At 44.3% G+C, this 21,036-nt stretch overlaps 2 protein-coding genes across 11 annotated transcripts in view; one reads left to right on the top strand and one right to left on the bottom strand.

The window, feature by feature from the left end:
• Positions 1–441: 441 nt before the first annotated feature.
• On the bottom strand, positions 442–15,164 carry POGLUT2 (protein O-glucosyltransferase 2). Of its 2 annotated transcripts, XM_003832065.6 has the most exons (10): positions 14,595–15,164; positions 12,891–13,096; positions 9,727–9,932; positions 9,467–9,544; positions 7,379–7,551; positions 7,022–7,259; positions 5,149–5,358; positions 3,977–4,066; positions 2,391–2,498; positions 442–669 (listed from the first exon to the last, which is right to left on the bottom strand). In XM_003832065.6, the coding sequence occupies exons 1-10, from the start codon at positions 14,774–14,776 to the stop codon at positions 652–654; spliced, it is 1,509 nt and encodes a 502-aa protein (XP_003832113.3). In that variant the 5' UTR covers positions 14,777–15,164; the 3' UTR covers positions 442–651. The 2 variants fall into 2 exon arrangements, with proteins under 2 accessions (XP_003832113.3, XP_054952959.2); XM_055096984.2 differs by lacking the exons at positions 12,891–13,096; positions 14,595–15,164 and adding an exon at positions 8,115–8,257 and having other exon boundaries at positions 9,727–9,761.
• Positions 15,165–15,256: 92 nt separating this feature from the next.
• BIVM (basic, immunoglobulin-like variable motif containing) overlaps positions 15,257–21,036 on the top strand; it is a 42,755-nt gene continuing 36,975 nt past the window's right edge. For 2 of the 9 annotated variants that reach the window (XM_008957444.5, XM_008957448.5), the window contains exon 1: positions 15,257–15,627. The gene's annotated coding sequence lies outside the window, so the exon portion shown is untranslated. The other 7 variants (XM_063595857.1, XM_063595856.1, XM_008957445.5 and 4 more) reach the window with 6 other exon arrangements.

The raw sequence follows: 21,036 nt of genomic DNA on the forward strand, positions 1-21,036 counted from the left end.
TCTGAGGTCATGGCACTTAAAATCTAGTAAGGATAAAATATGTGCTGAAGGATGTGTAAGCCGGTTGAAGAAAAGAGGGCCAAGACATTCCAGGACAAGGGAAAGGCAAGAGCCAGGAAGGTAAGGACACAGGCATTGACAGAACTGGGAGAGGACTCGTTCTTCCAGAAGACAGTATTGATACTAGAAAGTGCTGAGAGATTTGACTAAAGATGCAGGTAGAGGCCATATAATGACTGGCCTTGTACAAAGTATTAGCTAGAATTAAGTTTGGCTGAATACCCACAATAATACGGGCTTAAAAGGAGACAGGGGTTCATTGCTTTGTCATTTAAAACCAGTCTGGGCAGGTGGTCTGGGCTGCTGTGCATCAAGGACCCAGATTCTCTCTGTTTTTACTGCTCTCTGTTCCAAACACAGCTAATAATTAGCACAACATAGTCCTTTAAAATAAAGGTGGTTTTATTATAAAATTCTAAAAATGTACTTTAAAGTACAGTCATGAGAATACTGCATAAGTAGAAACGTGTCTTCATACTGCAATCACACAGATTTTATATTGTCCATGGAATTAATACTTAAAAAAATTCTTCTTTTTAGTTAAGAAGAGTCTTCAGAGCACCATTATTCTAATAGAAGTTATTTTGCATATCAGAGTTCATCTTTGGTCTGCAATTAAGAAGCAAAATATTTAGAGCTATCAAGAAGTCTTACACAAGTGAAGAAGACTTACATTCATTTGTTAATTATTTTCCTGTAAAGATGAGAGGGAGCCAAGCTGCTGCTAGAGGCTTTTAGGGCTTGGGACTATTTCCAGAGGCCCAGAGTCAGCTAAGGGTAAAATCACATTGTGTTTCATAGCCTACTGATAAGGAACCCAAACATCCACGGGCTGTACTACTGTAAAGGCCTCATGTTATGAACAGTAGTGGTGAAAGACTAGGATAGACAATGAGCAAAAAATAAACGAAGCTATCATTCTGGCCCCTAACTTCTACTAATCAGTGGAAGAAACTGGCTGGGTACCTCCTCTCAATCATGTAGATGAAGATAAATAACTGAGCAGGAGTGGAGCAAGGAAGCTGCCAGTCTCACTTAGAGCCAAAGTGAGAAGTGTTCTGATACCAAATCATGGATTGGTGAGGGGGAACCTTTCGATTTGGCAATTCTTGTTTTATCATTGGTTTTAACTGATTTTTATGGCCTTGGAGCACTGACAGAGTTAACAATGATGATGAACCACCTCTGAGGGCCAGTTGGTTAGTGGTTAATGAGTTCTATAAAAAACAAAGACAAAAATAAAACAACCAGAATTCTGATTTCTAGCATGTGCTGATTGTCATGGTGTAAATACTCCTATCAGGATGATTCCAAGCTACCAAAAATTTAATTAGTATGCAAAATTCCTGAATATTTATCAGTGAGCTCATATAAGCTGGTTCTGTCACATCACTGGGGCCAGCCTCACCTTAATTCCTTTTACACCTCCTTGAGAGGTAGACATAATAATTGCCAAATCTGCCTTCTTGTCTTTGGTTATAATACCACAATTTTGAACTTGTCCATTCAGAAACCTAATTATGTTGCCTAAAATGTTAAGTCAGCATATGTTACACACACACACACACACACACACACACACATATACACTCTAGTTTATGCAATTTACATTCCTTCAAACAAACAAAAATCATAATCAAAGCAACAGTCCCCTGCCACACTATAGCTTTATATACAAGCACACGCAATCACAATCTGATGATGAGAGATTGGTTTTTGCTTTGCTATAATCCAGCTAGATGATTTTGAGCACAATTCCTTTTTGGGCTCAGTTTTGTTAACCATAAAATGAAGGCATTTACTGGATGACTTCTAAGGTCCTTTCTACCTTAAAAGTCCAGATGTGAATCTGACTTTCATTTTTATCAATGAGATCCTTATGTAGTGGTATCAACTGAGATGACTTTCAAATGAAGAATTGGAAAACATCTATAATCGTGGTTACATATTTTTCCTTCTCTAAACTGGGATGATGAACTTTGCCAAACTTATCTCATGAGGAGATGAGGGCATCAGATGATACACATGAAAATATTTTTCAGACTGTAAGCATCCATTCAAATAGGGTGTGAGCTGGATTCTCACATTATAAAAGACTTCCCTCCACTTTGCCAGGGAGCTACCATGTCTTCTCAATTAACTGCATTGTAGCATCCTTTCTTGAGCACTGCTATCTTTTATACGTATCTCTCTGGCAGACTGAATTGCTTGGAGACCTCGAGAGGAACTCAAATATTTGCTGCCTGATTGAATGACTATAGGAATAAAAGCAAGTTTGGATCAATGTTAGTTTTTACTCTGACACTGGCCATAAGCTCAGTTCTGGTTACCTTTTTCCTATGGCAAGTACAAGGGAAGAGGTCGTCCTCAGTCTGTGGTTCTACCCTTTTCATGCCCTCTCGGATTTGGGGCTCACTCACTTGTAAATTGGCATATTCCTGTTTAAGCAACAATATAAAAGCATTCCTTATAAAACACTTTATATCCACCCAATGAGACAGGCTAGAATATATGAAGACTATGATTCATTTAACTCATGTGTGTCAAACTGTGATCTGCATAGTCCATCATCTATACCAGTTCTGAACATCAATGGTAGAGCATCTGAGAGGAGACCATCCTTTGAACACTGGCTGCCTATTCCTAACAGACATCTCTTTATTCTATCCTAAATTTCCATGACTTTTTTTTTTTAACCATCTTCTGCCTCACAGTAAAAATAATTTTGCACACAATCTTCCCTAGACTGAGAATGTGAAGACAGAGACTATTCTGCTTTCCTTATCATGGCTTGCACAAGCCTCCATCATCATCTTCATTTATCATGTGCTTACTCTGAGTGAAGCACTGTGCTAAGTACCTATGCTAAATGAATGAACACTGCCCCATGGATCCTTAGAAATTCACAAGGTAAATCCCCCCAGTTTATTCATTTTACACGGTTTGTCCTCTGCTTCCCTCCATCAAGGGAAGGTTACAAAATGGGGAGGAGCCAGTACAGGCCAGAAATACATCAACTTTGATCTGTAGCAGAGCCTCAGATATGGGGCTCAGTATCTGCAACTGTGAGATAAAAATCTTAATCTAGATCTAGTACTATTATTAGCCAAGAACTTGTTTACTACCTGATTTTTTTTTTTTTTTTTGAGACAGAATTTCACTCTTGTCACCCAGGCTGGAGTGCAGGGGTATGATCTCGGCTCACTGCAACTTCCACCTCCCGGGTTCAAGTGATTCTCCTGCCTCAGCCTCCCGAGTAGCTGGGATTATAGGTGTGCACAACCACACCCGGCTAATTTTTGTATTTTTAGTAGAGACGGGGTTTCACCATGTTGGCCAGGCTGGTATCAAACTCCTGACCTCAGGTGATCTGTCTGCCTCAGCCTCCCAAAGTGCTGGGATTACAGGTGTGAGCCACCGCACCCGGCCTACTACCACATTTTTAAAAGAGTCCTTTAAATCGTCGGATATGCTTGATTACAATCTCTAAATGCTTGGGTCCATGGAAATAATTTCCAAGGGAAGTCAAGGCTCATACGGAGTCAAGACAAGAGGCCCAAACACACCTGGCACTGTTTAGACAAAGAAATGGTAAGGCAGCAGCAATGTAACACAAAGAGAACATACAAATCCATGCACCGTAACTTTGTAGGATCAGAGGCCAATTTCTTAGTCAAACATCACATAGTTCTAATATTAATAGTTTTCGCTTAATATTGTAACATTTTCCATTAGCTAATCTTTGGTTTTCAACTATTTTTTTATGATTGCTTAATATTTGTCTCTGATTTTCATCCACAGAAGTATATATATCTCCCTATAGTAACATATGTTTAGAAATTGTTAAGTAAAATATTATTTGTTCTTAACATGTCTACTTATAAGTTACGTGATGATTTTCTTGGAAAATACTGACCTGGAAAAGTTTGAAATAATAACAGAATATGTCATCGCCCATGAGATTATTTCTTGCAAATTCTTGTCCTGCTTTTGCTATCTTTTTGGCCTACAGGAAGAACAACGACAAAATCCTGTAATAGAATCCATTTTTCCCATGCAGGCATCTGCAAACTGCTCTTCAGAGTATGTATACGTTGGGGCAACTGTGGGAAATAATATCTTTGGGGGTAGTCTCATGGTAAAACAGAACATTTAACAGAGTACGTTTGTTTAAATCAGAGGGAGGTTTCTAAGACTTAAAAGTTTGAGAAGTCATATTGGACCTTCTAGAACTAAGCCTCTCCTGGAGAGACAAGGTTGTACACCAAGCAAACTGACGACTTTGTAAACGCAAGATGAAGCTTAGCCAGCTGCCTTCACAAATTTCAGGAGACAATTAGCTTAAAGTTTATTGCATTCCATCCCTCTTTATTTCTGTATTTATGGCTGCATCTACTTCTGAATCAATCCCTCATTTTAACCTGGAGCCTGTTAGTGACTCCTGCCAGACTGGCCATCTTACAATTTTCACATTGCTAGTGGAGGCAATGCTTGTGGCTCAGAGCAACGCTACTTGAAAGAGAAAGTGTAATCAAGGCCACAGTTTAGCTTTTTGTTGTTGTTGTTTGTTGTTGTTGTTTGAGACGGAGTTTTGCTCTTGTTGCCCAGGCTGGAGTGCAATGGTGTGGTCTCGGCTCACTGCAACCTCCGCCTCCCAGGTTCAAGTGATTCTCCTGCCTCAGCCTCCCCAGTAGCTGGGATTACAGGCACCCATCACCACGCCAGCTTATTTTTGTATTTTTAGTAGAGATGGGGTTTGACCATGTTAGCCAGGTTGGTCTTGAACTCCTGACCTCAGGTGATCTGCCTGCCTCAGCCTTCCAAAGTGCTGGGATTACAGGCACGAGCCACCGCACCCAGCCTAGCTTTTTGTTTCACATGCAGAGTGGAGAGTTAATGTAAGATGCAGTGCCCGCTGTGTTCAGCCTAGGGGAACTGCCGTGCCATCTATGGGCAGGCAGCTTCCCATTTACAGGCCAAAGTCTATTACGTGAACATCCTGGATGCTCTCCAGGTACACTACATTTCAAAAGGACCCATGATATTGGGAAACAAGTGGAAATAAACCTTCAAGGAGACTAACCTTACCTCTTCATCGTGATCTTTCGCCCATTTAAGTTTTTCTAGCAGATCGCTCAGGTTGCTCTTAACTGGAATGTAGTGTTTCCAGGGCTGCAGCTCATTGTAAAAATGTTCATAGTAGATGGAGTCCTGCTTCAGCACAACACTGTCACCAACTAGCAAATATGGCAGGCGATAAGCTGCTACAGTGCCATCGATATTTATTTGATACTTATGCTGCAAAACAATGGTAAAGTCTAAGAACCTCCATTAAATTTCCTTTTCTCCACTCTATTCTCCTTCCCATCCCACACATAAACCTTTGCAATCCTCAGACACAATTTGGTCAGCTTCCACGCTCTGCCTTTGCCGTTTAGTAAGTGTTATTAAACAACAGGTTGATCTAGAGCTAAATGCTCATTTTGATGTGCTTCTCAGTTTTACAAAGGATACAAATCTAGTGTTGAAGCAGCGAATACAATCATACTGCTGTCCTAAGGCTGCAACATAAGGAAGGATGGATTCATTTGTGACTTTTTGTAATTCTCCTGCTACTTTATTGATTGTAAATGTGCCCCTAATGATGGCATATTCTGAGCCATGTTAACCGTATTATTTACGTATTTATTTTGAGACAGAGTCTCGCTCTGTCACTCAGGCTGGAGTGTAGTGGCGTGATCTCAGCTCACTGCAACTTCCACCTCCCGGGATCAAGTGATTCTTGTGCCTCAGCATCCCAAGTCGCTGGGATTAGAGGCACGCACCACCACGCCCAGCTAATTTTTGTATTTTTAGTAGAGATGCGGTTTCACCATGTTGGCCAGGCTGGTCTCGAACCCTGGAACTCAGGTGATCTGCCTGCCTCAGCCTCCCAAAGTGCTGGGATTATAGGCGTGAGCCATCACGCCTGGCTAACCGTATTTTTTAAACACCCAGACATATGTCTTAAAGAAATCAGCAAGCTCTGGAGCAAGAACACCTATGAATAAAAATATTCATAGAACTGTGGTAATCTATCATCTTTAGTTGCAGAAAATTCAACAGGCAGGAATAAAGCCAAGGCAGGATGGAGCACCCCTCCACTGAGGAAGGTTGGCTAGTATCCTTTCACTTTGGTTATAATCATTTCTTTCAAAAATCTTTGGGATATGCATATAGAAAAATACTGACAATTCAACTTTAACATTCTTTAGGTCAACCTGCCTCAACAAAACCCATCAAAAGAAAATTTGGTCATCTACAGGGCAGACAGAACTCGTTAATCACTTGTCTTCCCACATACAGAGGACAGATGATGACCTTTTTCACCTCTCTCTCTACCATGGGGGACTTCAGAAACGACTCCATGGTCTAAAGAGCAGGCTGCTGCCCACTGCCTTATAAAGGGAGTTGTTAGAAAAAGGACTACTCCCCAGGAACCATGCGGAATCCACATTCTAGACACAGAAAGCAAACCCTAATTCCCAGGCAGAACATTTGGATGAGTTTCACGTCATTCCCCCGAGAAGGCCTGGTAAGAAACAAGTAGTTTATATCTTCCTTATTCTGTTGTGATAACATGGCTCTGGGGAAAAGTATTTGTAAAATGACTTACATGTAAGTATTAATAAAAGCATATTTGGAGGTGACATGTGCTTATCTCAAGGGTTAGCTGGAAAAAAATTATAGCTCTATCCAGGCTCCAAACTCCCTTGATGCGCATTTAATATCAAGACTGGGCAGTGAGGGCAGACCCTGGTTGCCAAAACAGTCCCCAGCACCCCCATGTCTCAATATTCGCTCAATTTTGTGCTAACTTCTCCCACCTCTTGAAATTTGCAGGCCTCAATTTCCCTTCCCAAAGCACTATGTACAAATACATTAGAAAAACACAAAAGATTAGCTACTGATTAAGTCATACCTTGAAGAAATCAAAAAATGAAATGTGTTTCACAATGGGACCATACAGGTTTTCATCGTGTTTAAAGAAGAAAAAGTTGGTGAAAGCAGCGTCTATGAGTTCCGGGTATTTTCTACTGAGTTTAACCAGCTCGAGTCTCTCTTTGCGGCTGTCTCGCCCTCTCCAGACGGCAGTGGAATTTTTGCTTTCCCAGGGAGGACCCGTGTTAGCTTGCACGGACATCATATCCAGACTTACCCTAGAAGACAAAGTGCAACAGATTTTCCTCCCAAATCATCATATCACAAAGGTTGTTGCAAAAGAACTCACCAAAGAAAGAAAACCAAGGCTCTGGGCCAACCCTGACTTATCTCTCACCGGCCCATGGTTTCCAGAACAGAATCAGTCAAATCGTATGTAGGCATCACGATATCCTTGGAATCTGTGGAGCCACACCAGGAAAAGATCGGATGGATGTTTGAATTGGATTTCTTTTTTTCCAAAGGCCAGTCTCCTAAATTAACAAAGAACTCCACATCTGGCATCTTCACCTAGAAAAAACAAAACAAGGAGCTTATTCACATTTCCTGCATTGGATAATATATTGTATTTATCAATTTAAATTTGAAATTGCATTAATGAAAGGCCAATGTTACATGTTTCAGGTAATAATAATTATCTTGGTTTGAATAGTGGGCAATGTTTCAGAATATGGTCACATGTATAAGTATTCTATGCTCCCTATGAAAGGGATGAAACTGCAAAAGCAATCTCTGTTCTAATACTGCGAACAGCCTCTAAGATGATCAAAGAGAAAGAGAATTATTGGAAAATGATTTAAAAAATAGCACTTGGGACTCTAACCCTAGTTTCTTGCTAGTGAGCCAGATGGTTCCATTTTAAAAAACATACACCAGGTAGGTGGCGGGACCAGGATTTGAACTCAGGAAGCCCAACACCAACAGCAACATAGTAAGTTTCAAGCTATGCTTCCTTCCTGTACTGGCAAATGGCATGAATATGTAAAGAGGATATGTTTTATCTAGTCACAGAAAATGTTTAGAGTATTTACAAAACAACAGATATACATTTTTAAGGCCAGAAAAGCACTGACCAGTCTGAGAAGCATCTTGAGAAACCGAAGTCCTGAAGAACATTCTCATTTTCCCATGGATTGACAAAGAGGAGCAAGAGAAGTATGACGGTACTCTGATGTCTTAGTTTAAAGGAGGCTTAATATTGATGCTATATAACTACCTACATTCAGAATTAACAGACTGTAAGTGCTTTGAAATCTTGAAAAAAAGGCATTATGATTTTCCATGAGTAGTTTAATCAAGATATACATGCAAATTATTCAACAAATAAATATTATAATAGATTACAAATAAATATACATTTGGTAAAAATGTTGGTAGAGTCTTTCACATCCACCATTTTGACATTACTTTCAAACCATTCCACTAGAACCCAACAAAAGCCCATTATCCCAAGGAATGGGATTCAGTACAAGGCAAGTCATCTTTGGACTCAAAGTTAGTTTAGTACCAAAATAATTTTATGATAAGGCATTTTTCTTTCCTCTATAAAATATTGTGTCCCTGCAAAAGATATGCTGAAGTCTTAAATCCCAGTGTCTCAGAATGACCTTATTTGGAAATAGGGTTGTTGCAGATATTAGTTAGCATGAGGTCATACTGGAGTAGGCTGGGCCATTAATCCACTATGCTGTGTCCTTATAAGACGAGACCCAGAGACATGAGGGGAGAAGCCCACGTGATGACAGAGGCAGAGATGGGAGGATGCAGCTGCAAACCAAGGAACACCAAAGATGGAGGGCCACTGCCAGCAGCCAGGAAGAGGCAGGAAAGGAAAGGAAAGGATCATCTCAGAGGGAGCTGGCCTCCTGACACTTTAATTTTTTTGGGGGGGGGGACAGGATCTCACTCTTGTCACCCAGGCCTTGGGAGTGCAGTGGCGTGATCTCGGCTCATGCAGCCTCGACCTCCTAGGTTCAAGCGATCTTCCTGCCTCAGCTCCCCATTAGCTGAAACTACTACGGGCTAATTTTTGTATTTTTTGTAGAGACAGGTCTTCACCATGTTGCCCAGCCTGGTCTCAAGCTCCTGGGCTCAAGTGATCCACCCGCTTTGACCTCCTAAAGTGCTAGGATTACAGGCGTGAGCCATGGCACCTAGCCGACACTTTGATTTTGGACATCTGGCCTCCATAACTGCCAGAGAATACATTTCTGTTATTTTAAGGCTTCCAGTTTGTAGCACTTTGTTACGGCAGCCCTAGGAAACAAACGCAGGTACCTGAAATAACAGAAAGCTTCAGAATAGTATTATCATAAGGCTCCAGAAGAGAATACCCTGATAGTGTTATAATTTGTATTTTGAAAAATTATCCTGTAAAATCTGGGCTTAAATTATCTATTAGAGCTAAGAGAAAATATATACTTACCTTTCTAGTCAAAGAAAGTAGTATGGCATCCATGAAAATTCTAAAACCTACATGTTCACCATGAGTCTTGATATAAACCTAAAAGAGAATTTACCATTTATTATGTTAGTCTAAAAACGCTGGCAGACTTCACTGAGGAAAAGCTTGTCACAGTGCTCATTCGAATGATGTTTATAAAATGATTTAGCTAATTGTAGCCAAATGTTCAAAACAAGAAAAAAAATCACTAAAACAAACAAGCAAAAAATCATGTGTTGTACCTTGTTATCCTTTAAGGTGTAGTGACATAGGCTCTGCCTCTGTCCAAATCTTTTTGGGATTTCTACTGCAATCTTTTCTGGATCCACAGCAGGGAAATGTGCCAGATCTCTCTGAATCTGAGCAATGGTTTCAGGGCAGTTCATCTCCCGTAGCCAGGCTGCACTATCTTGCAGAGGACAGTCACAGTTCTCATGGTAAACCGGCCCTATTTACATAAGAATAACAAAGTACAACAGTGATCATTTCACTCAGCATTTGAAACTTGTAATAAATATTTATAATGTGGCTTCATGAATTTTGCTTAGTTACATAGGAAGAGCATTTTCATTGAAAACACATTTTAAGAGAATTACAGGCCAGCAAGGTTGGCTCATGTCTGTAATCCCAGCACTTTGGGAGGCTGAGGCAGGAGGACAGCCTGAGCCCAGGAGTTCAGGACCAGCCTGGGCAACACAGGGAGACCATGTCTCTACAAAAAATAAAACATTAGCTTGGTGTGTTGGCATGCACCTGTGGTTTCAGCTGCTTGGGAGGCTGATGTGGGAGGATCACTTGAGCCCAGGAGGTTGAAGCTGCAGTGAGCCATGTTTGCACCACTCCACCCTGGGCAAGACAGTGAGACCCTGTTTCAAAGAACAAAAAAGTAATACATTTTTACTATACTGGGGCATTGCAAGTAAGTCAGCCTTCTACTCTGACGGCTCTTCACAGTGAAGTTTTGTGATATTTTCATAATAAGGTCTACTTTGCATGAGTTCAAAAGAAAGGAAATAGAGGCTGGGTGCAGTGGCTTACGTCTGTAATACCAGCACTTTGGGAGGCTGAGGTGGGTGGATAACTTGAGGTCAGGAGTTTGAGACCAGCCTGGCCAACATGTTGAAACCCCATCTCTACTAAAAATACAAAAAAGTTTAGCTGGGTATGGTGGTGTGTGCCTGAAATCTCAGCTACTCAGGAGGCTGAGGCATGACAATAGCTTGAATCTGGGAGGTGAAGGTTGCAGTGAGCGGAGATTGTGCCACTGCACTCCAGCTTGGGGGACAGAGTGAGACTCTTGTTTCAAAAAATAAAAGAAAGACAACAGATACTTGGTTTATGTCTATGGTAATATTACAGCTCATTATTCCTTATGTTTTGCAGACTGAAGAATAACCAAATACTGGTAAAAGGGTATCAGAGGAGCATACCTATTTTAATGAAAGACAAAAGTGATATGATTTAATATTTTGATGGTCTGTTATACAAACAGGTTCTTAAAGTGTCTAAGGTACTTTTCTCAATAAGTAAATCATCAATAACAGCAAAAATAAACAAGGAACTGCTATTCTTTTTTTTTTAAGAATTATTAAGGAGGAAAAGTAGGCTGGGTGCTTGGCTCATGCCTGTAATCCCAGCACTTTGGGAGGCTGAGGCGGGCGGATCACAAGGTCAGGAGATCGAGACCATCCTGGTCAACATGGTGAAACCCCGTCTCTACTAAAAATACAAAAATTAGCCAGGTGTTGTGGCGCGTGCCTGTAGTCTCAGCTATTTGGGAGGCTGAGGCAGCAGAATCGCTTGAACCCGGGAGGCAGAGCTTGCAGTGAGCCGAGATTGCGCCACTGCACTCTAGGCTAGCGACAGAGCGAGACACCACCTCAAAAAAAAAAAAAAAAAAAAAAAAAAGCAAAAGTAGCTGGGTACAGTGGCTCACGCCTGTAATCCTAGCACTTTGGGAGACTGAGGTGGGCAGATCACTTGAGCTCCAGGGTTCGGGACCAGCCTGAGCAACATGGCAAAACCCTGTTTCTACAAAAAATACAAAAATTAGTGGGGCATGGTGGTGAGTGCCTGTAGTCCCAGCTACTCATGCAGCTGAGGTGGGAGGATTGCTTGAACCCAGGAGGTCGAGGCTGTAGTAAGCAGTGATTGCACCACTGCACTCCAGCCTGGGCAACAGAGCGAGACCCTGTCTCAACAACAACGGCAACGAAAAGAAGCAAAAGTAATTCTCAAAACAGTCCACTTCACTAATTTTATAATAAATTAATTACAGTCTGCACTGAGGTTTTTACTGTTATTCCTTTTTATAATTCTCAGATCCCACCTAACCCAGGCAGTGGCTGACAATGGAATATCTTTTTAAGGTTTAGTGGGTGATACTGTACCAGGCAGTACTGGCAGAATGTAGGAAAGGAACCTAGACACTCTTAAAAAGTGTTTACCTTTTCTTACTTCTCTGCAGAGTTCACACACACACAAAAAAAGTTTACTTTTCTTGGGGTTGTTAAGGGGGGACAAGATTTCTGCCTTTGTATATACACTGCTTCCCTACTGTCTTGTGGTACTGTCACCTGTAAGAGGGAAGGAGATGGCTCTAGGTAATAAAACTGTACTCTCATCCTATATAAGAAACATCAGAATGGCCGAGCATGGTGGCTCACGCCTGTAATCCCAGCACTTTGGGAGGCTGAGGCAGGCAGATCATGAGGTCAAGAGATCGAAACCATCCTGGTCAACATGGTGAAATCCTGTCTCTACTAAAAATACAAAAATTAGCCTGGCATGGTGGTGCGTGCCTGTAATCCCAGCTACATGGGAGGCTGAGGCAGGATAATCGCTTGAACCCGGAAGGCGGAGCTTGCAGTGAGCCAAGACTGCGCCATTGCACTCCAGCCTTGCGACAGAGCGAGACTTTGCCTCAAAAAAAAAAAAAAAAAAAAAAGAAATGTCAGAGAATTTCTCTGGGAAAATGGCATTGGAACAAAGACAAAAAAACAACCACCAGTGCGCTCCTTGTCTTTCGAGCTATCTCCCTTCCTGAAGTGATCTACCTAATTTCAATAACACTTATCAGTTACTTAAGTCATATCTTTCCAATTAAGAAAGTATCATATATGAGCATGCACACAGCTTGATTATTCTTGCTAATGTATGTCTTCGCGGAGTAAATTCTCTACTAATATGTTCCCTGCTCTTCAGCAAATCAGAATTTCCATTCAAATCTTGAATGTCTTTTTACCAGGACTCATAACTTAGCTTTCAAGTAGAAAGCCTTTATTTTTCTTCTTTCAGTAAAAAAAAATTTATATATATATATATCATGCCAAGTTGTTTTTGTTGATGGAATAACATATATTATTTTATTCAAATACTGCTGTTATAAAATTATATTCCAAATTACCTTTTAAAATATATGGGGATTTGGCCACATGTTGCCCTTGGAATTTAACTTCCACCTTCAGATTTTTGTAGCTTGCATACATTCTGTATCTTACTATGAAGGACCCATCTTTTCGGTCTAAAACCTGGACTCCGACTCTAGTGAATTGCTCCTCTGGTGCTGAGACTTTCACCTGGAAGACCCTTTCGCCTGGAGAAGACGTGAATCTGTGATGAAAAGGCGACGGGGGAGATAAACAGATTTTAACGAACAAACACACAATGGTTATGCTCTTCAGTCTGGAAACTTGATTATTCTCCTCCACATTCTTCCTCTAACATATGATTGCTTCTTTTTCTCTTATGCTTTTAGTACCAGAATGAATATGATGGATCAGAGATTTAAAAAAATGAGGATGACAATGGCCAAGATAACATGAAACAGTTTCATTAAACAGTCACAATGGAGTATGTTAAGACTATTAATCTATATAAGCATAGAACATACTCATGCATTCCATATGGAAAAATATTCTTACTAACTTATTTCATGCCATCACATCTGGATATTTGTGATCAAATGGTGCTCCCAAAGATAATGATCTTATTTTGAAAAATCTCTGCCAATGAATCTTTATAATATCAGTATTATAAATCACGCTCAGGCCTGGCACTGTGGCCCATGCCTACTATCTCAGCACCTTGGGATGCCAAGGAGGGACGACTGCTTGAGGCCAGGAGTTCGAGATCAGCCTGGGCAACAAGGTGAGATCCTGTCTCTACAAATAATAATAATAATAATCATAATAATGATAATAATAATAAACAAATAGCCAGGCGAGGTGGCACACACCTGTAGTCCCAACTACTAGGGAGGCTGAGGTGGGAGGATAGCTTCAGCCTGGGAAGTTGAGGGTACAGTGAGCTGTGATTGCACCACTGCACTCCAGACTAGGCTAGGAAGTGAAACCCTGTCTTAAAAAAAAAAAAAATCATGCTCAGCCATGGGCAAAAGCAAAGTAGTAGGTAGTGTATCATCTTTTGCCAAATAACAAAATTTACAACCTGCCTTTTACTTGACAACCTTTTATTCCAGTATTTTTTTCTGTATGAAATACATACGGTCAGCATCCACCAATAATAGAGACAATCATTTCAGAAGTATATGAATTATAAAAATAAGTTTTAAGTATGATGTTAAAGTATTAAATTCATTGGAACAAAATATTTGTTACAATCATATAGGAGATTAATACTTCGATACTTTCCTTCCGAACTCTGAAGTTTCAAATAGTACTTCATTTTTCTTTTTCAGTTTCAAAACATGCTTACCTGCAGATGTCTCCTTGAAAATTGAGGGCCGCACCAGAGAAAGATGAAGCCCATCAAGTCTCTAACAACTAGGTTTAAATCCCTTATAACAGCTTATGCGAAAAGTAGTTAGAAACAGTATTTCCAGCAAAGTGGAGGGACTTTGTCTTGCCCTGATAATGTGGGAATCTGAATCAAAATTGCTAGGAGATTATTTTATATGTTATATACAATACATTATATGGCATATATTATAATTCGGAACAATTTCTACAGCTACAGAGAAAAATTGGTAACCAAATATCCTGGAATATAAACTGCTGTGGAGAAACGAGTTCTTGGAAAGAAAAATCTTAAAAGGAGAAACAGACTTAACCGCCATCCAAAATAGGTAAGGAGCCGTTTCTCGACTTACTTATTCCCTGATGTATCCACTGCCTGAATATAGAAATAGCGGGCGGGAAGGACGACGTCTGCTTTTAGCCCGGGTCCCCATATTTCGCTCTTCTCCGGGCTCAGCTGCCTTTCTCCGCCGGTCTCGGCGAGGGCTGGAACTGTCGCCAGAAAGAAGCAATAAAGTAGCAAAGTGCCAAACATTTACAAGACGGACTCTCGAAATGATCCACCGATAAATGAAGAAGTGTAAGAGGTGGACAGAAGCAGCCAAGGCTTCGGCAGGGACCCACCGGCCGATCGCAGCAGCCAACGCGACTGCAAAGGGTGCCGCCCGGCGTGCAGGGCAGGCGCGCGGGTCTCCGCGACCCCAGGACAATCAACGCCCGTGCCCCGGCGCGCCCAGGTGAGGGTCCCCTGGCGTTCTGCTGTCCCGGCCGAGAACCGCGCTGCTCCTCTCTCTCAGGACAATGATGAACTTGAGTTGCTCCTGCCACTGGAGCATCATTTGGGAGCGAATCCGTCTCAGGTTCCAGCCAAGGTGTAGGGCGAGGGGATTGGCCCGTGCGTCGGGCCAGGCTCAGTAACGCCTTCTCCAAGTGGATGGCGGGGTGGACACGCGTCCCGGCGCCCCGGGCTCCCTGGGATATGTAGTTCGCGACAGGACGAGCGGAAATACTGCCAGGTTTTTACCACCTCTCGCCCATTTATTTACTTTTCGGTCACCGCTTTCGGGGGACAGATAAACACCACAGATGCCCATCAAAGGGGCGCACGGGTCTGGAGGCGCAGCTCAGGTTTTTGCGTTGGTCACCCTGCCCTCCGCACGTGCAGAGGGCAGGCATAAAGCACCTTGAAAGGAAGGTGCTGTCAATGCTATCCGACGACCTGTCGCCGGGCACCGCAGCATCCTCGCGCGCTCCGATGGGACGAGGGACGCCGGCCCCAGGGTAACAGGAGGCGCCTCGCCGGCCGCGCGCTGGATGCTGTGATCCAGGTCCGGAGCCGGGTTCCGCCGCGGCCGCAGCGACCCGACCCCACCCGACAGGCCAGAGGTACCCCGGGGCGGGGGGCAGGGGCCGAGGTGGCGGCCGGCTGTGCGCTCTGAGCGCCTGGCCCTCCGCTGGGCACCTGGGCGCCGCCAGCCCGGCCTGCTGCCACTCTACGCGCAGCCACCTGGGCATTCACAATTTTTACTTAATTCGATACCGGCCTGGGCTGCCAGGGGTCATCGCCTCTCCGGAGCCCCGTGGCGTCCAGATGGAGGCCACTGCATGGGTGCGCGCTCTCCCGGGAAGGAGTAGGGGGAAGAGCTGGGTCGCAGGGGGAAGAGAAGCGCCAGGGAAAGAAGGGCCTAGCCCTCTGGTGAACAAAGCTCGATTAGGAGGTGTCCATGTGGATACCGGTGACCCCTGTGCGGCCGTCGGTCTCCACGCCACGCTGGGCAGGGTCCGGGAACCAGCGCGCAGCGGCAGTCGCCTTCCCCTGCACGCCAGCACCCGGGTCCGGGCCGCCGCCAGGAGTCACGGGCTCACCGCCCTGGTCAGCTTGGCAGTCGGACCCGGAGCCCCCTCCTCTGCCTGCCTCCCTTTTGCCAGCTGCCCCGAAAACCCAGAAGAGCCGGTGGCTCCGAGCCAAGGCGGGCCTGGTCCTGCGCCAGGAAAGGGGGTTTCTTTCCTATTTTCTTTTGTGCAATTGTCATTATTAATGATACCGACTCGTTTACTCAAACAGTCGAATCGGAGCCCCAGCTCTTAGCCCGGATGCAGCAATTGCCCGTGGGCCCCCTTTAACACCGGCAGCGTCCCCGGGGCCCGGGGCAAGCATGTTCGAGGCGGTCACCCCCGGGCCTCGGCGCGCTCCCCCTGGCGGAGAGCCTCGTCTTCCGGCCGGTGAGGGAAGGTAGAGGAGGGAGTAGGGGCGAGGAGGCCTCGGCGGCCCTTGGGCTCTGCGGGCTGGAGACTCGGGGTGCCCGCGACACGCGCGGAGGCGCGGGCTGGGTTGGCCACGGGCAGGGAGCGCAGCCGCGCTCCTTCCTCTCTGCCCGCGTCGCTTCCGCGCGCACTGGTTCTGCGCGGCGGGGCTTGGCCTGCGCGACTGTCTACTCCGTCCCGGCGGCCTCGGAGCCCGGCCGAGCGGCGAGCTTGTCAGAGGACGGTGGTGGAAACGCTCCCGGCCTCCCCAGGGGCGCGGGCTGGAGGCTGGCGCCAGGCCCGGAGGACTCCCGGTATCTTTTGACAGGCTGGCGCCTCGGCTCTGGGGACCGGCAGGTCTGAAGGGGAGGAAGGGGCCTGGAGGGCGCGGGAGGACACCGGGTGGGAAGGGTGGCATTAGCTCGGCCGGGGGCTATGCGCCTCTGGTTTCGCCCTCCCGCGCATATTCGACCCTTACGAGGTCACCGGAATGCCCCTGCTCCTCAGTTGCCTTCTATACAGGATATCGATCGGGGTATTTTGTTATACGAAAAGGCTTTACTGAAGAGGTTTTTAGAGATGTTTGGTTCTCTCATAAACTTGATACTTGAGAATACAGACAAAATATAACCTGAAAAGACTATAACCTAGGCGATGAAGATTGGCTTTACAAATGGACGTTTATTTTACAGAACACTTCGTTCAGTGACTTTGAACAATCATGACTCTGGCGGTGCTTTTTAAACTTGCCATTTTATAAATTTTTGCTTTGCATACGAGCAAGCCATATTTCTATTGCTTATGACATGATTTTATGAGTAAGCTATTAGCTGAGCCTGAGGTCCTGCAGTCATTCTTAGTAGTAAATTTTTTTTTTTTTTTTTTTTTTGAGACGGAGTTTTGCTCTGATCGCCCAGGCTGGAGTGCAATGGTGCAACTGCAACCTCCACCTCTGGTGTTCAGCGATTCTCCAGCCTTGCCTCCTGAGTAGCTGGGCCTACACGCATGCGCCGCCACGCACGGCTAATTTTTTATTTTTTTATTTTTTATTTTTTTTTAGTAGAAACGGGTCTCACCATGTTGGCCAGGCTGGCCTCAAACTCCTGACCTCAGATGATCCACCCGCCTCAGCCTCCCAAAGTGCTGGGATTACAGGCGTGAGCCACCACGCCGGCTTAGTAAATCTTAATATAGCAACACCTCACTTGCCTGGAAGAGGGAACCGCAATCAATCAAAATGAGGGCCTACAGTAATGCCTGGCATGATGCAAACACTTAAAAATTATCTGTTGAATGAGACGTCTACAAATCCTAGGCCCTGGGGATACAATAATCTGGAAAACCAGACTTGCAGGATGCAGACGTTGATCATATGAACAGATATGCACAGAAGTAAGTGTAAAATTGCCACCTGGTAAGACCTGTGTGAGGAAGGTACTGGAGTCCGTACCGGGTGAACTGGCGTAGTTTGAGAAGCCAAGAAAGTTTCCCCCAGAAAGTGACATTTGAGCTGACATTGGAAAGATGAATGGGAATGAGCTAAGTAAGGGAGACAGTATTGGGAGAACCAAAAAGTAATGTGGAGCTTGGGGGGGTGGGGGAAGGGAATGAGATGGAGCTAACCAGATAGATCTAGGGACCATCAGGAGTTGGCCTTTTGTTCTAAGAGCAGAGGCTTTCAGGCAGAGGAGTTCTGTGATCATATATGTGTAGCAAACTTTATTTTCTAATATCTCTGCACAGGTCAGGTTGGAAGTGTCAACTCACTGGGAATAGTTTATAAGTAGAGAAACAAAAGGAGATAAAAGATGAGTCAAAACAGTGACAGCTGCAGCCTATTAAGTGGAGGGACAAACTGCCTCTCTATAGCTCAGTATTGTCTATAACGATTCTGTTATTAGTATTATCAGTAATAAATTGTGCTTAGTGTACTTTAAGAAAGCTAGAATCTGAGCATGCAATAATAGAAGCCCCCTTGGCCTCTTGGGGCTCTCACTATAGTGGAGAGAATAGACGTGAGACAGTGTGGAAAGAAAGTAAACACTAGCAGTGTTTGGGTCGTGGGATTTGGGTAATTTCCATTTTCCTGTAATATCTTTTGGTACTTTGCATTTTTTTGTAATGTTTTACTTATAAAATCTATGAATATTACATTTTCAAAGAGAAATTTACATATAGTTTCCAATGAGAATGTTTCATGCCCTTGGATTTTAGTGACAGTCAATATAAAATGCATCCTTATATTGATGATCTTCATTTTTTTTTGCTAAAACTTCGACCAAAGAGATCATCTTGTTCCGTGACCATTATTTAAAAGCAAACAAACTAAAAACACAAACAAACCAGACTGTTACTTTTTTCTCTCTTTCCTTTTTTTTTTTTTTTTTTTTTTTGAGACAGAGTCTTGTTTTGTTGCCCAGGCTGGAGTGCAGTGGTGTGATCATAGCTCACTGCAGCCTCAAACTCCTGGCCTCAAGCGATTCTTTTGCCTCAGCCTCCCAAAGCATAGATATTACAGGTATGAGCCACTGTGCCTGGCCCACACTGTTACTGTTTTTATTAATCTAGTGCTGTGTTCTATCTTTAGCTTCCAGGAAGCTTACCCCCAACTTTTGTGCTTAAATGCAGTCATTTCCCTTTGCCTATGTTTTTGATAAGAATATTCTCCATGGCTGGGCATGGTGGCTTGTGCCTGTAATGCCAGCAATTTGGGAGGCTGAGGTGGGAGGATTGCTTGAAGCCAAGAGGTCAAGACCAGCCTAGGCAACATAGCAAGACCCTGTTTCTTAAAAAAAAAAAAAAAAAAAAAGGTTATTCTATAAATGTTCCAAATGAGCATACTTTTACAATCCCTGCCAGGTGCAGTGGCTCATTCCTATAATCCCAGCACTTTGGGAGGCCGAGGCTGGCAGATCACCTGAGGTCGGGAGTTCCAGACCAGCCTGGCCAACATGGTGAAACCCCATCTCTACTAAAAATACAAAAATTAGCCAGGCATGGTGGCACCTGCCTGTAATTCCAGCTACTCCAGAGGCTGAGGCAGGAGAATCTCTTGAACCCAGGAGGCAGAGGTTGCAGTGAGCTGAGATCCCGCCATTGCACTCCAGCCTGGGCAACAGAGTGAGATTCCATCTTAAAAAAAATCAAATCAAATCCCTACACTGTCACACAGAGAGCTGGTCCCACAGGCAAAATTCCATTCAGTGTGAGGAAGGAAGCCCTGGGAAAGTGGAAGCCTAGCGGCCGGGCGCGGTGGCTCACGCCTGTAATCCCAGCACTTTGGGAGGCCGAGGTGGGCGGATCACGAGGTCAGGAGATCGAGACCATCCTGGCTAACACGGTGAAACCCCGTCTCTACTAAAAATACAAAAAATTAGCCGGGCGTGGTAGCGGGCGCCTGTAGTCCCAGCTACTCGGGAGGCTGAGGCAGGAGAATGGCGTGAACCCGGGAGGCGGAGCTTGCAGTGAGCTGAGATCGCGCCACTGCACTCCAGCCTGGGCGACAGAGCGAGACTCCGTCTCAAAAAAAAAAAAAAAAAAAAAAAAAAGAAAGTAGAAACCAAGTCTGAGATGAGGATATAAAAGGGGCAGGGCCTGGAACATTTCCGTCTCGCCACCAGACTCACTCTAATAACCTTTGTCTATTGCCTCTCACCGAGACTATATGCTCTTTCATTCCTCACCTCGCACAGCCCACCCCCACGACCCCAATACCACAAATACCTACCTCTCTGTCCACCACACTGATGTAGAGAAAGGCATGAAGGTCACAGATGAGAAGTAGAAAATGCTATGTTAGGACACCTGCTAAGAATCAGAGCAACTCTGTCTTCCAAAAAGACAAGAGTTTGGTCTGAACAACGCCAGGTACTGAGCTTCCCTCTGCCATCACCGTTGTACCACCAGATGAATAAGGAGAGAGCACCACTTCCACTTGAGGACCCACTACACCTACTCCAAGAATTTTTTTTACCAAAAGAAAGTGAAAGTTTTCAAAGTGAAACCACAGGAGGTTCCACCTTTCGTGGTAATATTCCTATCCAACTGACCCTCTTGCAAACAACTATAAACTCTGCACAAATTATTTTAAAACTGAAGAGTTTTTTGTTTGTTTGTTTGTTTCGAGACAAGATGGAGTGCAGGTCACCCAGGCTGGAGTGCAGTGGCGCGATCTTGGCTCAACACAACCTCTGCCTTCGAGCCTCAAGCAATTCTCCTGCCTCAGCCTCCCGAGTAGCTGGGATTACAGGCATGCGTCACCACCGCCTGGCTAATTTTTTTTTTTTTTTGAGATGGAGTCTCACTCTGTCACCCAGGCTGGAGTGCAATGGCAGGATCTCAGCTCACTGCAACCTCCACCTCCTGGGTTCAAGCCGTTCTCCTGCCTCAGCCTGGCAAGTAGCTGTGATTACAGGTGCGCGCCACCATGCCCAGCTAATTTTTTTGTATTTTTTAGTAGAGACAGGGTTTCACCCTGTGTGCCAGGCTGGTCTCGAACTCCTGACCTCATGATCCACCCGCCTCGGCCTCCCACAGTGCTGGGATTACATG

This window comes from Pan paniscus, chromosome 14 (assembly GCF_029289425.2).
Source record: "Pan paniscus chromosome 14, NHGRI_mPanPan1-v2.0_pri, whole genome shotgun sequence".
NCBI lineage: Eukaryota > Metazoa > Chordata > Mammalia > Primates > Hominidae > Pan > Pan paniscus.

What these genes read in the sequence shown, in the direction of transcription:
- POGLUT2 (XM_003832065.6), bottom strand. Translation starts at nt 14,776, where the DNA reads ATGTTTGGCACTTTGCTACTTTATTGCTTCTTTCTGGCGACAGTTCCA. An exon ending in CATTTTTTGATTTCTTCAAG is followed by an intron (nt 5,359 to 7,021) that starts GTATGACTTAAT and finishes ATTGTTTTGCAG; the next exon opens with CATAAGTATCAAATAAATAT. An exon ending in ATTATTTCAAACTTTTCCAG is followed by an intron (nt 2,499 to 3,976) that starts GTCAGTATTTTC and finishes TTGCTTAAACAG; the next exon opens with GAATATGCCAATTTACAAGT.